Source organism: Semicossyphus pulcher, unplaced genomic scaffold (assembly GCF_022749685.1).
Source record: "Semicossyphus pulcher isolate SPU_LCO1_2020_fin unplaced genomic scaffold, fSemPul1.0.p SCAF_9, whole genome shotgun sequence".
In the NCBI taxonomy this organism is placed as follows: Eukaryota; Metazoa; Chordata; class Actinopteri; order Labriformes; family Labridae; genus Semicossyphus; species Semicossyphus pulcher.
The window spans coordinates 5,272,998-5,287,877 of NW_027211770.1; the positions used below are offsets into that span (position 1 = coordinate 5,272,998).

Here is a 14,880-nt window from a genome sequence, read left to right on the forward strand (position 1 = left end):
AAGGTAAAGGTGTGTTTTGGGTAGAGGAAGGGGCGGGACGTCAATACTGCGACTCCCCCAGCCGATCTCTACTGCACACACTCTGGATACAGATGATGGCAGCGCCCGCTCCTGGACGGTTTAGGCTTCATGTTTGTACAACAAGAGGAGGAGGAGGCGCGTCGGCCATCTTTATATACAGGCACTGGTTCAGACCAGGAGCAAGAGACATATGGAGCTCACAAGGTGTGTTGTGAGGAATCAAAGTGAGCATTTAAAAATGTGTCAGACTGACTCGCACAAACTCACCTGGACTCGTACTGGCCTTGCTTCTCTAGCGGTCTCATCTTCTTCCTGATGATGGGCAGCTTGGACGTGTCGATCACTTTATTTTCTCCACTGCTGTAGGTGAACTCCAGCACGCCGTTCCACTCGCCCTGCGCCTTACACACCACGTTTCCTGTTTGGTTCTGCTTCACCTCCGCGGTCACTCTGTCACAGCACAAACACGGTTCGTGTTAATTTCTTTGTAAACTAACTCACAATAGAGTTCATTGAAAAAGCTGAACTTTAACTCTTCTATTAGCAGCCAAGATCATAGCCGTATCTTAACTGGAAAAGAAAATGGATCACATGAACTGTGCTTCAGACGCTGCACAGGCTTCCTGCTGAGTTTCACTTGTTTATAAAGCTTTACATGACCGTGCTCTCTCACACGTCTGATCACTGAGGTCCTCCAATGCTTCTTTTTTAACTGATACTAAGACAGCCCTCTGTTTTTATGCCCCGTTCACTGCATTTTAAAAAGGAAATTAAAGACCTATCTTTATAATCTTGCTTTTAATTTATTACCTAGTGGGCCTCTCTGTGTGCATGTTCTCCCCATGCATGCGTGGGTTCCCTCCGGCTGCTCCGTCTTCCTCCCACAGTCTAAAGACATGCTCGTTAGGTTCACTGGTGACTCTAAATTGCCCGTAGGTGTGAATGTGAGCGTGAAAGGTTGTCTGTTTCTGTGTGTTCTTATTTATTGATTTCTAATATGTTTATGTTTGTACTGTTGTAATGTTTTAGTCTTTCACTATTGTGAGTATTGTTGTCCATTTTTGTTCTCATTTCCCGCCTGTCTGTTCCTGTGTGAAGCACTTTGGGCTGCATGTGTGTTTGAGACATGAAGCTAAATTATAAATAAAGTTAAGCTGAGATGAAAAGGATCAAAACAATGCAGCAGGCAGAGATATCATCTTTTTAAATCCATGGATTGTTCACCTTGTCAAAACCTACGTTACCCATAATGCAACTCAAATGCAGTTTAGTCAGACATCACTAAAAGCCAAAGAACACAAATGTCTCACAGTAGTTCCTCCCACCAACTTAACACCACCGTTGTTCACCTTTAATCAGTCAAACTGCACGTGTGCTAAAGTTCTGCTGTTATCACACCTTCATCCTCTCACAGCCCGACATGCTGCCAACCACTCTACTCTTTGTAGACTGTGTAACTGGTGCCTGTTCACTGTTCACTGCGCAGTGTTACTGTGGTCTCATTCCAGCACAAAGTTACATTATTGAGCCTGTTGCATGAAAAGAACGCTTACAGGCAAACATGTAGCTGTGTGACACATCTGATCAATTTCATTATAATTCTTCTTTTGGGTTTTCCTTTATCTCTCCTGCCTGTGTGTTTTGGAGTCTGTGTGTGCGCGGGCATGATGACACAGCTACACACATGCACGGTGCGCGCTCCGGCCAAAGCCAATTTTAACATGGCTGGAAGCAGGTAACCGCTAAATGACTTTCTGCGGATAAATGTGTATAAAAGTTGTGATTTGTGATTCGGACACATCCAAACTAATGTTTGGTGTAATATCCGACTCGTCCTGTGTCAGTCCTGCAGAGATTTGAGTTTCGATTTGAAGATAAAAAGCTAATGCTAGCGTACTAAGTTAGCTTAAGTGCTAGGCAGCAAGTGCCGCCATACCTCATTAATGGTGCGCATTTGTTTTATCATGGAAGAGTCAGTTGCAGCCCCACGACACACACAGCTCATGACTGACAGTATTTCTGTCTGCTACACAGCTGAAAGTAAAGAGAACCAGAACCCACGTACTGTCTCCTGAACCATCGCTCACTACCACAACACAACGCAGGTGTAAAACACACACGGTTTACACGAGCATGTAGAGACTCTGTGTTCCTACCTGTGAACCTTTCCTCCATAGAAAGGTTTGGTGTGGAACGTGACGGAGGCAGAGTACCCGCTCTTGGCACAGTTGATGGTGACCTTTCCCCCGAGCTCCACCCAGGGCACAGTGAGGATGGAGCGGGCGTAGGCACAGGGCAGCGTGAACACATACTCCTCATCGTGCTCCAACAAGTACAGGACACCTGCAGGAGACACAAAGAGCCACCTCCAGATGTTCATCACTGCCAGGATTAGCAACGGTGTTATAAAGATAAAGAGGATCTCTGGACAAAAGACGAGGTTTGGACAGTTTGGAGCAAAAAAACAATTACAAACACGAGGACAAGCTTCAACTAGCTGCAGTAAAGTGAAATATAGTGAAGTAGATGTAGAAAGGTACAGCAGGTGGTGTGAGTGAGGACAATGACATGTTGAGTGAAAGTGGTTTGTTACTGTCCCCGAACTGTGTGATTATTACTGCTGCAGAAATCATAGTGTTTGAACATCCCACCTGACCCAGCAGGTACAAATGAAGCATGACTACAACATAACCCTGCACAATTCCACCACACCAAACACTGTTATCACGACATCAGCCACTTTAAAGGGAGACAGCACATCGTAGTTGATTTCACCATGTGTAGCAACAAATTATCCATCAATCCATCCCCCCCCCCCCCAAGCAACACTGTTTTTCCATCACCAAGAGGATCCTGAGGCGTCTCCCAACCAGAGGAGATATTTAAACCCTCTACTCAAACTCCCCCTGGACCCATCCCAGTCTAAGACGCCTGGACGTACGCACGTTTTTCTTCTGCAACGCCGCAGCGCTGTCAAAACACACACTGGTGCGGCTTTATGTCGGCGTTGCTTGGTCCAATGTCAAATGTCAAAGGCGACATGATGGTGGAGTTTCGTTACGCCGCTGTGGCAGAACTGTTTATAAAAAAGGCTTCAGAATTCCTCTCTTACCGACCACACTGCTGAGCAGCTTTCCTCCCCTCTGTCGACAGAGTGAACCGCCAGACCCACCTCTCTAACCTCCAACAGCTTGTAGTCTCAAGCTCTGCACTGTCCATGATCACATCATACCTCAGGGCGGAGTAACTGGAGCCTATCCCAGCTGCCATTGGGCGAGAGGCAGGGTTACACCTGGATAGGTCACCTGTCAATCACAGGGCTGACACACAGAGACAGACAACCTTTCACGCTCACATTCACACCTACGGGCAATTTAGAGTCACCACTGAAACTAAAGAGCATGTCTTTGGACTGTGGGAGGAAGCCGGAGTACCCGGAGGGAACCCACGCATGCACGGGGAGAACATGCAGACTCCACACAGAAAGGCCCACTACGTTTGAACCGGGATTCAAACCAGGAACCTTCTAGCTGTGAGGAGACAGCACTAACCACTGCACCACCATGCCGCCCTGCAGTAACTCTATACATCTTCACTGGTAGAATGATAATTGGTTCTCGCTCTCGTTTGTTTTATTCATGTTATTGCAGCACTTGAAGCAGTCAATCATCTTTGATGAGTTCATGTTCATGTTCATGATTCTTGCAGTTGATGATCTGGTTTGAAGGCACTTCTCGTAAGTTGCTGTGTTCATGAGCATCAGATAAATAATGTAATGGAATACTTCAAGTTATATTTTAGAAATATTTGTGCTGAAATTCAAATGTATGATATCGATGTATTATTTAGACCACTGTGCCAGCATTAAAGGGTAAAGTGTGTCATAAACACAGCTGTCAAGCTCTCTGAAGAAGCTGTCTCTACATTTGACTGAGACATGCAGCTGACATGGCTCTGGGTCAGACTGATGCTCGGTCTGTTGGTGTTTAAATAAGACATCTAGTTTAGTTAAGAACCAGTGTCTGGTTAAACCACAGGGGAAGTTGTGCTTTTACATTCAAGATTTTTGCAAATATAAGACTATCTCATCTTATCTCTCAGGCTGCTCCCCCAAGCTGCCTGTTTAAATCACACAGACCTCATTCACTCTTGGCCTGAACTCGATATGAGAGTTGCCTTCCTTCTTTTGCTCTGATCACTTTGATTTTGCTCTAAAGAAAATAAAACACAGAGACTGATTAGAGTTTGACTCATCTCTTACTTTACAGCACTGTAGATTATAAATTGGCTCCATGAATAATCTAGGATGTGATGTGTTTGTGAGGAGGTCGACGTGAATGAAGCTGTAACTCTGCAGTAACACTGACGTGCTGTTTGCCTTTTGTCCCTCCCGAGCTCCCGTCCTGCTTCCTTTTCACTCCCTGCTGCTTATATAAGAGACAGCTGTCCTGTTCACATCCACATCTGCTCCCCTAAGACACGCACACACACACACACACACACACACACCTACACACACACACCTACACACACACACACACACACACACACACACACACACACACACATACTGACATGCGCACACACTCTTCTGTCTCTCTGACAGACCCACAAGCAGAAAACATTCTGTTGTCTGAATCCTGCCAGTCAGCTGTTTCATTATTTCCTATTACCATCTATGTTTGCCTGGGTGCATCTCTGCATTTATTTGATTGTGTGTGTGCATGTGTGAAAGAAGCCAGAAGTCTGTGATGCTGCAATCAGTGATGCTGCTGTCTGTGATTCTGCTCTCAGTGATGCTGCTGTCTGTGATTCTGCTCTCAGTGATGCTGCTGTCTGTGATTCTGCTCTCAGTGATGCTGCTGTCTGTGATTCTGCTCTCAGTGATGCTGCTGTCTGTGATGCTGCTGTCAGTGATGCTGCTGTCTGTGATGCTGCTGTCAGTGATGCTGCAATCAGTGATGCTGCTGTCTGTGATGCTGCTGTCAGTGATGCTGCTGTCTGTGATGCTGCTGTCAGTGATGCTGTCTGTGATGCTGCTCTCAGTGATGCTGTCTGTGATGCTGCAATCAGTGATGCTGCTGTCAGTGATGCTGCAGTCAGTGATGCTGCTGTCAGTGATGCTGCAGTCAGTGATGCTGCTGTCTGTGATGCTGCTGTCAGTGATGCTGCAATCAGTGATGCTGCTGTCTGTGATGCTGCAATCAGTGATGCTGCTGTCAGTGATGCTGCTGTCAGTGATGCTGTCTGTGATGCTGCTCTCAGTGATGCTGTCTGTGATGCTGCAATCAGTGATGCTGCTGTCAGTGATGCTGCAGTCAGTGATGCTCCAGTCAGTGCTGTTGCTGTCAGTGCTGCACACACAGAAGACACATTAGATCTGAATACAGCTGGGTGGATTAGTTTTCATACAGCTACATTTGTACTGCTGTAACAGAGCTCATGAGGTGACATGGAGGTTGTAGCACGTGGTGTGACATGATACACCTGAAGCCAGTTCTTGACAGGCTTTATTCATAGCCCCATAATACCCGTGTGTCCTGTCACTGAACCAAAGCTGTGTGCACCACGCTGACAGGATGCTAATCCTCTTTCTTGGAGCGAATGTGAAATGAAACATGTAGGAACACCAGCTGTTCCACCTCAGACAGGATCATGTGGTCACACCTCCTCCTATTACTGTCGAGGGTCAGGTGGTCTCAGATAATGTATACTAGCATATGTAGCTACTTTAATGACTCTGTAGCTGCTGACGGTAAAGTGAACAGAAGCTCTGAAGCTCTGAGGCGAGTCTTTACTTCCACACTAATAAGGGGGGTCAGAGGATGTACTGCAGGACCACAGCTGCAGTCATGTGGATGGTAAAATGTTTCTTCTAATAGTTTTAATGTAAATATATCTTCTAATGATGCCGAGTGTATTTTATTTTGGGCAGTTTATAGGCTGAGAATGCAGTCAGACAGGGACCAGAGCTCCACAGGGACATCAGAACATGTCCTTAATTATCTGTTAGCAGGTTTTCTTTAATTAAAGACGAGTTATGAAGCCACTGGGACTACCTAGCCTACTGCTACTCCTGCTGTCTCACCAGAGGTTACAGCCATAATAAATGTTTTAGAGGAGGTGGACAGCCTTTAAGGGCTCAGTGAGATCTTCCAACATTCCCTTCAGCAGCTGGGCAGTAAAGTGACCTTCTGCTGTGCTCTGAACCTCAGTGAGAGGAGGAGATTAAAACTGCAGAGGGGAACTAAAGCACCATTGTTCATGTTAGTGACTGTGATAACTGCAGACAGAGATGAGGATGTTAGCAGGGTGTGAAAAACAAAGCTCAGTTGGAATAGAAATGAGGTGTGAAGGAAAACCTGCAGGCACGAACAGCTGTGTGACAGGATGCTGCATGACGAGGAGATCAGAGAGGCCAGGACGAGTTCTTGTTACACTGACAGGAAACATGAGGCAGGGATCAGGGTGTGTCAGTGTGTGATCAGACACTGACATACCCTGACACACACTAACACACCCTGGCAGGTCAGCAGGGGGCGTCACACAGCAGAGCCTGTCCGGTCTCTGCTGATGACACAGTGTGTGTCAGTGTGTGTCAGGGTGTGATCAGTGTGTAATCAGGGTGTGTCAGGGTGTGATTAGGGTGTGATCGGGTGTGTCAGGGTGTGTCAGGGTGTGATCGGGTGTGTCAGGGTGTGTCAGGGTGTGATCAGTGTGTGTCAGGGTGTGTCAGGGTGTTTAGGGTGTGAGCAGTGTGTATCAGTGAGTGTCAGTGTGTGATCAGGGTGTGTAACGAGTTCACACTGTGGAGTCTTACCTTCCCCCACCATGGACACCCCCACAGACATGCCCATGAACTTGCTCTTGGTCCAGACGTGTGTGTTCACACACATCCTCCTCTCCTTGCACTCACAGTAGAACCCTGACACGGGGGGGTGGTGGGACACCTGCTCTGCCACAAAGCGGACATGATAGCAGTCTGAGTTCCTCCTGCAGGTGTCCCCCCCCCTCTGAGGGGACCCGGGGGTGGTGGACCTGTCTGTGGGTGTTGAGTTTGGAGCGGTGCAGTTGGTGGTCCTGAGGGGTCGGACGCGGCCCCGGGGCACGTACCAGGAGCAGTGGAAGTTCTCCCCCAGGACGGGATTATACGGCTTCTTGGCCACGGCACCCTTCCGGCCCTCGTGGAAGGCGGTCAGGTAATACTCCACGAAGCGGATGATTCGCTCCTCAGCTGAGCAGCCGGACGTGATGGACAGGAACATGTCAGGGTGAGCCATGAAGTTAGCGTACATCTCCAGCAGGGAGCGCTTCTCCAGGATGAAGGTGGGGAGCACCACCTGCAGGGGGAGGAGGGTAACTGTTAGATCATGCGATCAATGTGCTGACTCACTGGATTCTTAAGGAGTCACATCTCCACATCTCCTGCAACTTTAATAAAGAAGATTTTTAAAGATTTTTTGAACTGTTTTGTCCTTGGAAAGAGAAGAAAATCGGATACAGAACGTGATTATTGGATCACAGTGTGCTCAGAAACCAGAGTTTCCTCCAATAATATGCTCATATATTAGATCCTGCACCAAGGGGTGCTCGCTGTCGGCTGATACTCAAGTACCTGAGAAGGAACTAATGGTATCAGAACGGCTATTTGTCTTACCTTTATGCCTCTACCCCAGCCCTTGGATGCTAGTGCACTCGATGGCCATCTCCTCTGTAAGGTCACCCACACCCAGGAACATTAGTACTCTCTCTCCGCCCCAGAAACTCTCGCTATGCAGGAGTAAGATAAAAAAAGATCAATCACTGCAGCCCTGTATTGATTTTTGAGGGTTAAATGAGTTTACTATTAATAACAGAAATCCCCTTCCCCTGATCTCTTCCGGGTATTAGGGAAGGAAACGAATGGAAGACCGCATTCAACACCCTCAGCAGTCACTATGAATGTTTAGTAATGCCCTTCAGATTGTGTTCCAGGCCCTTGGTCAAGGCCCCGGGACATGCTCAATAAGTTTGTCTTCCTGTACCTGTATGACATTCTGATTTTCTCCCCCAGCTAGGATGTGCTTCATGTCCGACAGGTCCTGCAGAAGCTGCTGGAAAACCAACTGTTTGTGAAGGCTGAAAAATGCGAATTCCATGTGCCCACCGTATCGTTCCTGGGGCTAACTTTTACAGAAAATTCATTAGGAATTTCATCACTGTCGCCGCCCCTTTAAACGTCCTGACGTCTTCCAAGAGCCAGTTTCAGTGGGACCTGGCAGCTGAGACTGTCATCCAGTGCCTAAAGAGGAGTTTCACCTCGGCTCCGGTCCTCACTCCCCCTGATCCCTCTCTCCAATTCATCGTGGAAGTGGACGCCTCAGATTTGGGTGTCGGAGCAGTCCTCTCACAAAGCATACCCCGAGTGCTCCCGCAACAATGCTTCACGGAGACCGGTTTGTTATATCTCCCTGGACTTTGTAACCGGGTTACCATCCTCTCAAGGTAACACAAACATTCTCACAATAGTTGACAGATTTTCTAAAATGACAGATTTTGCCAGAGAGATGGCAGAGGCGGTCCTGCACCATGTTGTCAGTCTCTATGGTTTCCCTAGAAACATCTTATCCATCCGGGGGCCGCAGTTCATCGCTCAGTTTTGGAAGGCATTCTGCAGCCTGATCGGTGCTACAGCAAGCCTTTCGTCCGGCTATCACCCACAAACCAACGGACAGACGGGGATGTTCAACCAAGAACTGGAGACCGGACTCCGCTGTCTGGTCTCCCAAAACCTGACCACCTGGAGCTACAACCTCATATGGGTGGAGTACGCCCATAATTCTCTACCCTGCTCTTCAACCGGTATGTCTCCCTTTAATTGTGTGTATGGTTACCAGCCTCCTGTGGTTTTAGTCCTGGAGCGTGTCAGCGTCCCCTCTGCCCTCGCCTTGGTCCATCGGTGTCTGCGGGTGTGACAGAGCCTACTTCAGACGTCCGAGAGCTACAAGAAGGCCGCCGATCGCCGACGGACCCCAGCCCCCAGCTACCAGGCTGGGCAAAGAGTGTGGCTCTTCACCTGAGACCTGCCTCTCCAGGTGGAGTCAAGTAAGTTGGCGCCTCGTTTTTTTGGGACCATTCCCGGTGTCAAAAGTTAGTAATCCTTGTGCTGTTCGACTAAGACTCCCCAGAATCATGAAGGTCCACCCTACTTTACATGTCAGCCGCATCAAGCCCGTCAAGGAGAGCCAATTAGTCCCTGCCTCCAGACCCCCACCTCCCCCCTAGATCATCAATGGAGGGCCCGTCTACACAGTTCACCGCCTGATGGTGATTCGAAGAGGATGCGGTTTCCAGTACCTTGTCGATTGGGAGGGTTATGGCCCTGAAGAAAGGTCATGGGTCTCCTCCCAGAACATCGTGGACCTAACCCTAATCAGAGACTTTCATAGGCGGCATCCTGATGACCCTGGGCCATCAGGTGCCGGCTGTTGGGGTGGGGGGTTCTGTCATGTCTTGTCTTGTTATGTTCTTGTCAGTCTCACTTTTTGTGCTTCCTTTTGAAAGTCTCTTGTCCGTTCTGCTATGTCCTATCAAGTTCCGCTTGTGATTACCTTCCCCTGCCTCAATGTGTTTCACCTGCGTCTTGTAGGCACTGTGTCTCTCCCTATTTAAACCCCTTGTGTCTGTTCCCCTGTGCTAGATTGTCGAGCTTTCCAGTGAGATATATCCAGTGTTTTCCCAGTGTTCAGTGTATGACCAGTTTTGCCCTTTTGCCTGCTCTTTTTGATCCTGTTGCCTGATCTATTTTTGTTTACCTGTGATTTGACCTCGGACTGATTAAAGACCCTGAACTTGCCATTCGTCTCATTCTGCTCCGTGAGTCCACCAGTTTGTCTGAAGCCTGACACTATTAAACAAACCTCCATTAATCTTTTGGTTTCTACAAGATAAAAGCTGCAAACATGAATGTTCAATATGGCGGAGCATTGTTGGCACAGAGACAGAGACAGAGGGTGGTCGCCCAGGTGAATAAATGATAGAAATAACAGACAAATGTAGTCACAGTTGTCTAATTATTCTTGATCTATTCTCATGCAGGGTTTACGTTAGCCGGTATGTACCGCCTTTTTGCCGGTATCACGTGTAGTTGTGATCCAGCAGCAAAAAAAGGTAATTAAACATTTACAGCCGACCTTTCTTTGATGATAATCACACGTAAGACCCTGTCTGGACCTGACAGTCTGGAATTATGAATAATTAATGAGTTACCTGCTGTGCCTTGTGCGTAAATGTTAAGTTTCTTTTCTCCTCAAAAACAGTCAATACATTAATAATAGGCTGTTTAAACTTAAAATAAAAAGGCCAGGCCTACAGCAGTCCTTATTGGAGACAGTATGTCTGCTGGTGTTGGTGAAGAAATAGCAACATGTTAGTCTGGTGCGCAGTCTGTTGACTGTGAGACCCTCTGTGGAGAATACCTGCTCAGATGGACCGAACGTCACAGGAACGCAGAGGTATGCAACAAAGTTTGTTTTTTCAGTTTTTGTACTATTTAACTGATAGTGTTAATCAGTCAACATTCTTATTATCGGTTAATCATTGACATCCGTATTCATAAATTAGGCGTATATTGCTATTCAAAGCATATGTCCGATATTTTTCTATATGGTCAGAATTCTTGAATATTAACGGCCAAATTGGCCGTCAAAAAAACCCTCTGCTCTCGTGTTTGTAATGTTTCTGTTGTTTCGTTCAATCGATCAGCAGCTAAAGACACTTTGAAGCATCCTCCATTCTTAAAGGCGATTAAACTCTGTCCCACACTAACACTCTGAGGGTTCAGACACCTCACAGACCATGAGACTCAGCTGACGGCTACACAGGGGAATAACCTTTAGCTTAGCGTCATGTGATGTGATGAGGTACGTTAGGCTTTGTTATTGTCTCTCTTTCTTCCATCACATTACGCAAAGATCTGTTATGTAACCTAACTTTCCATATGATGCCCCCCCCCCATCCCCCTGTCAATTTGGTATGATGGTGAGAGCCAAAGTCAGAACATCGACCCCCCTGCAGCTCCACCCATCAGTGAGCACACAGGAAGGACAAATAGAGGATGGAGGGAGGGAGAGACGGGCGGATGGTTTCTCCCTTTGAATGAGTGGATTAAAAATGTGTCTCTACAGGCAGAGCACGATGAGGAGGGGGGCCTGCAGGCCTTAAAAATCATAAAGCCCCCCTTCTCATGTGATGTTGAGCTGAAAGCTCAGGGTCTCAGGTATGCAGAGACCCTGTGATCAGAGCAGTGGTCCATCAGTAATCTGAGTTCAGTGGGCTGAAAGAATCAGAAGAACCACGTGAGCGGGACACATCTGACTGCTGACCACAGTCCAACACACCGGGGGAAAGGGGGGGCAGAGCTGTGAGACGGTGAAGAAAGCAACAGAGTCTCACCCGTGTGAGGTCCATGCCCAGTTTGAGCTGTGACAGGAGGTGGATGATGATGCTCCTCTGCTCCTCCTGGACTCCCAGCTCCTCCTCCTCGTTGTCATCTGTGTCCGTGGTCTCCTCACTGGGGTCGGGGGTCTCTGGACTGCTGGTGTGGATCTGTTGGTGTCCCTGCTGGGGGGGACAAAGGAGCTTTGGTGAAGCTGATAGGAAGATTGGTCTACACAAATTAACGGCTCATTGGAGCAGGAAGATGATTCGTCAGAAGATGTGACATCATCAGTTCCAATCGTGTGCAAGATTCAAACATCGACCTATTTTAATGACATATGTTACATTATGTACGTAGCATGACATAACCTCTTTCTTTTACAGTTTTCGTGATGGAATAAAAATCTTTTCCTGAACGACTGATTTGGTGCCTAAACATAAAAAGACACGTTGTTGTTTAGACACCAAAACTTCAGCTACACGACAGAAACGACACGGTCGAGGCTTCAATCAGACATCAGCATTGAGCGCTGTTTAACACAGGACACAGTTTGAATGTGATCCAATGCTGCTGGGGTCACATGTCCTCTTAGAGATGGAGAGATTAACTGCACACTGCCTCTGTTTACATTCTCCAGGGCAAAAATATGGTGGCCCTGAGAGCTCAACGCACAGCAACTTAAGAAAACAGTGTTTTCTAAATGCTGCGCATGTGTTGTCAAATGATGAAGATGTTTTCTTGATTTGCTTGTGTTTTGTGTATTTGCATGTGTTTTCTTAAGTTGCTGTGCGTTGAGCTCTCAGGGCCACAGTACAAAAATGTAAAGAGAGTGATACATGTGACTGTTAAAGAAAGCAGGAGGACATTTTTTTGTTAAAAACCACTTAAACATGAACAGGACAAAATCAGCACAGAGATCAGAGGTACAGCTTTGTCCACAGGGGGCGCCAAAATCAGCTTTAACTGGTTATATTATGCTCGTAATGGTTGTCCTGAGGACAGACTCTGTGTTAGTACAAGATCTGTGTGTTACATCTTATCAGTGTAAATGTCATAAAGAGATGAGAGAAGAGGACCTGGTGACATGTCATGGATAATGACACAATGATGACAACAGGGTTAAAATGGCCTGATGCATCACACACACACACACACACACATGGACACATACTGACATGTGCACACACTTTTCTGTCTCTCTGACAGACCCACAAGCAGAAAACACTCTACTGTGTGAATCATGCACAGCCGTGTCATGTCAGCCGCGAGCGAAACAAAGAAGCTGGAGGTGATACAGGTGGAGCAGACACATTGACCATGATGAAGTGATCCTAGGTCAGGTCTCAGCAGACCTCCACTCTGTCCCAGACTCACAGCTGAAAGTGACTCTGCTCTCTGTGACAGAGAACTGTTCCTCTGACAGTCTGAAACAGGAAGACGTTCAATAATTCATTAACATGCAGGTTTACTCTGAGGTTATATAAGACTGAGAGAAGCGGTCACAGCTAACCAGCTCACATCACTGTGTGAGCCTGGAGCTGCAACCATTCACACATTCATACATTCATCATTAGGGCTTTAGGACTTTTGGTTCGACACTAGCAGACTTTAAAGACTTTAATGACATTTACAGACTCAAAGATTCATCGATTAGTTGTGAAAAGAATCAGCAGATTATCTGTGATGCAAACATTCGTTCGCTGCAGACCTGACCTGACCACACACACACACACACACACACACACACAGTCCAAAAAAAGTTAATAGAAGTTGTACCCTCTCAATCACACACACTCAGCCGTGCACACTGTGATCCAGAAACACACTGTTTAATCTGACCGACTTCTACAAACAACTATTGTTCACCCACCATCAGGCTCAGCACCGTGCTAATACAGCACACACACACTCACACACACACACACACACACACACACACACACACAGCAGTGATGTCACACTCACGTTGCTGTCCTGGCAGGAAACCACGGCTGACTTCTTTGGAGTCCTGATGGACTTCATGTCGACGAGGGGGGAGACCCCAACCCAAAACACAAATCACCAGAGAGAGAGAGAGAGCGAGAGAGAGAGAGAGAGATCAGGGGGGGCAGCACCAGAGTGATGAAGAGGACAGAGGAAGATGAGACGAGGAGGAAAGAGAGAGAGAGAGAGAGAGAGAGAGAGAGAGAGAGAGGAGCTCGTCCTGCTTCACTTCTGACGGATGGATTAACACTGATGCTGACAATCCTCTACATCCCACAGGCCCCACCCCCTGCATGCACACACACAAACACACACACACACACACACACACACAGTACTACTACATAGGAAACCCTCCTCTCTCACTCGCTTGTCCTCATTCTGTTGCCCCCCCCGGGGCTGAACGATGGTTCAGTCTGTAATAACGACTCTGTTAAACACTGTGAGAGCAGCTGCTCCCCGTGTCCTGATTGTCGACTGTGCAGCGATGCACATGACTAACAACATCGCAGCTCTTTAAAAAAAGAAAGAAACTTTATTTCCCGTCACCAAACTCTGAGTTTGTCCTACAAAAAATTTGCTTTTACTTTTTATGCACCAAACATGTGGAATAACCGAATAACTGAAAAAAACAGCAAGGATCCCGCATGCCGGCGTGTTTAACAGCAGAACAGCTTCTTTGTGTTGGTCTGAAGTTAACGTTCACAGGTATGGAAACTTCAATGACTGTAGTGATTGTTTTAGTTCCGTCTCCACTTGCGGATTGTCCTGACATGTCGGCCATCTTTTTATACAGTCTATGGTGGCAATGTGTGCAAAAACAGCATGGCCTGAAGATCCACCAAGCCAAATGAGATGCATGACGGGGAATTGGTGCAATACACAGGACCGGGTGAGACGCAGGAGGACCAAGGATTTAGAACCTTGGGAAAAAGCGAAGAGGCCACCTTGCTTTTACTACAGACGGGATTGACAGGGACCTCAGCACAACCTACAACAACAGAGTGCGGGAGCAAGACCTGGGCCCATGCAGTGCCAGAGCTGCCAGAATGAGTTCGGCATCTGGCCCCATTGGTGTCCCTTATGTACAAGAGGTCCCCCAGGCTTCTGCTGCGATTGTGGAGAACCTTCTAGGTCATCTGGAGGAGGGGAAGGTGGCCAACCGGTGGAGATGTATAGAGGGTGTCTGGATTCCCAAGGACTCAAGTACCATCAGGCAGTTCAGAGCAATATCCCTTCTCAGCGTGAAGAACAAAATATTCTTCTGTGTTGTTTCCCGGCACCTGACAGAGTTTCTGGTTGGACTGGTTGTATCAACACCTCGGTAAAGAAGGGGGGGGGGGGATCTCAAAGGTGCTTACCACACAAGCTTGTCGAACACACACTGGACTGGCACCATGTTCCAGGAACCATGTTCCAGGCAAGATCAGGGGCCTCATTCTTTACTATCACAGCAC

At 47.4% G+C, this 14,880-nt stretch overlaps 1 protein-coding gene across 1 annotated transcript in view; it reads right to left on the reverse strand.

Annotated features, from left to right (window-relative positions):
• LOC138583699 (oxysterol-binding protein-related protein 10-like) overlaps positions 1–14,880 on the reverse strand; it is a 35,247-nt gene that overhangs the window by 4,078 nt on the left and 16,289 nt on the right. The window contains exons 7-10 of the mRNA XM_069655658.1: positions 11,455–11,619; positions 6,842–7,361; positions 2,178–2,364; positions 289–471 (exon numbers count right to left, since the gene is read on the reverse strand). Of these exons, the coding sequence (XP_069511759.1) occupies positions 289–471; positions 2,178–2,364; positions 6,842–7,361; positions 11,455–11,619 (1,055 nt within the window). The remainder of the gene's footprint in view (positions 1–288; positions 472–2,177; positions 2,365–6,841; positions 7,362–11,454; positions 11,620–14,880) is intronic.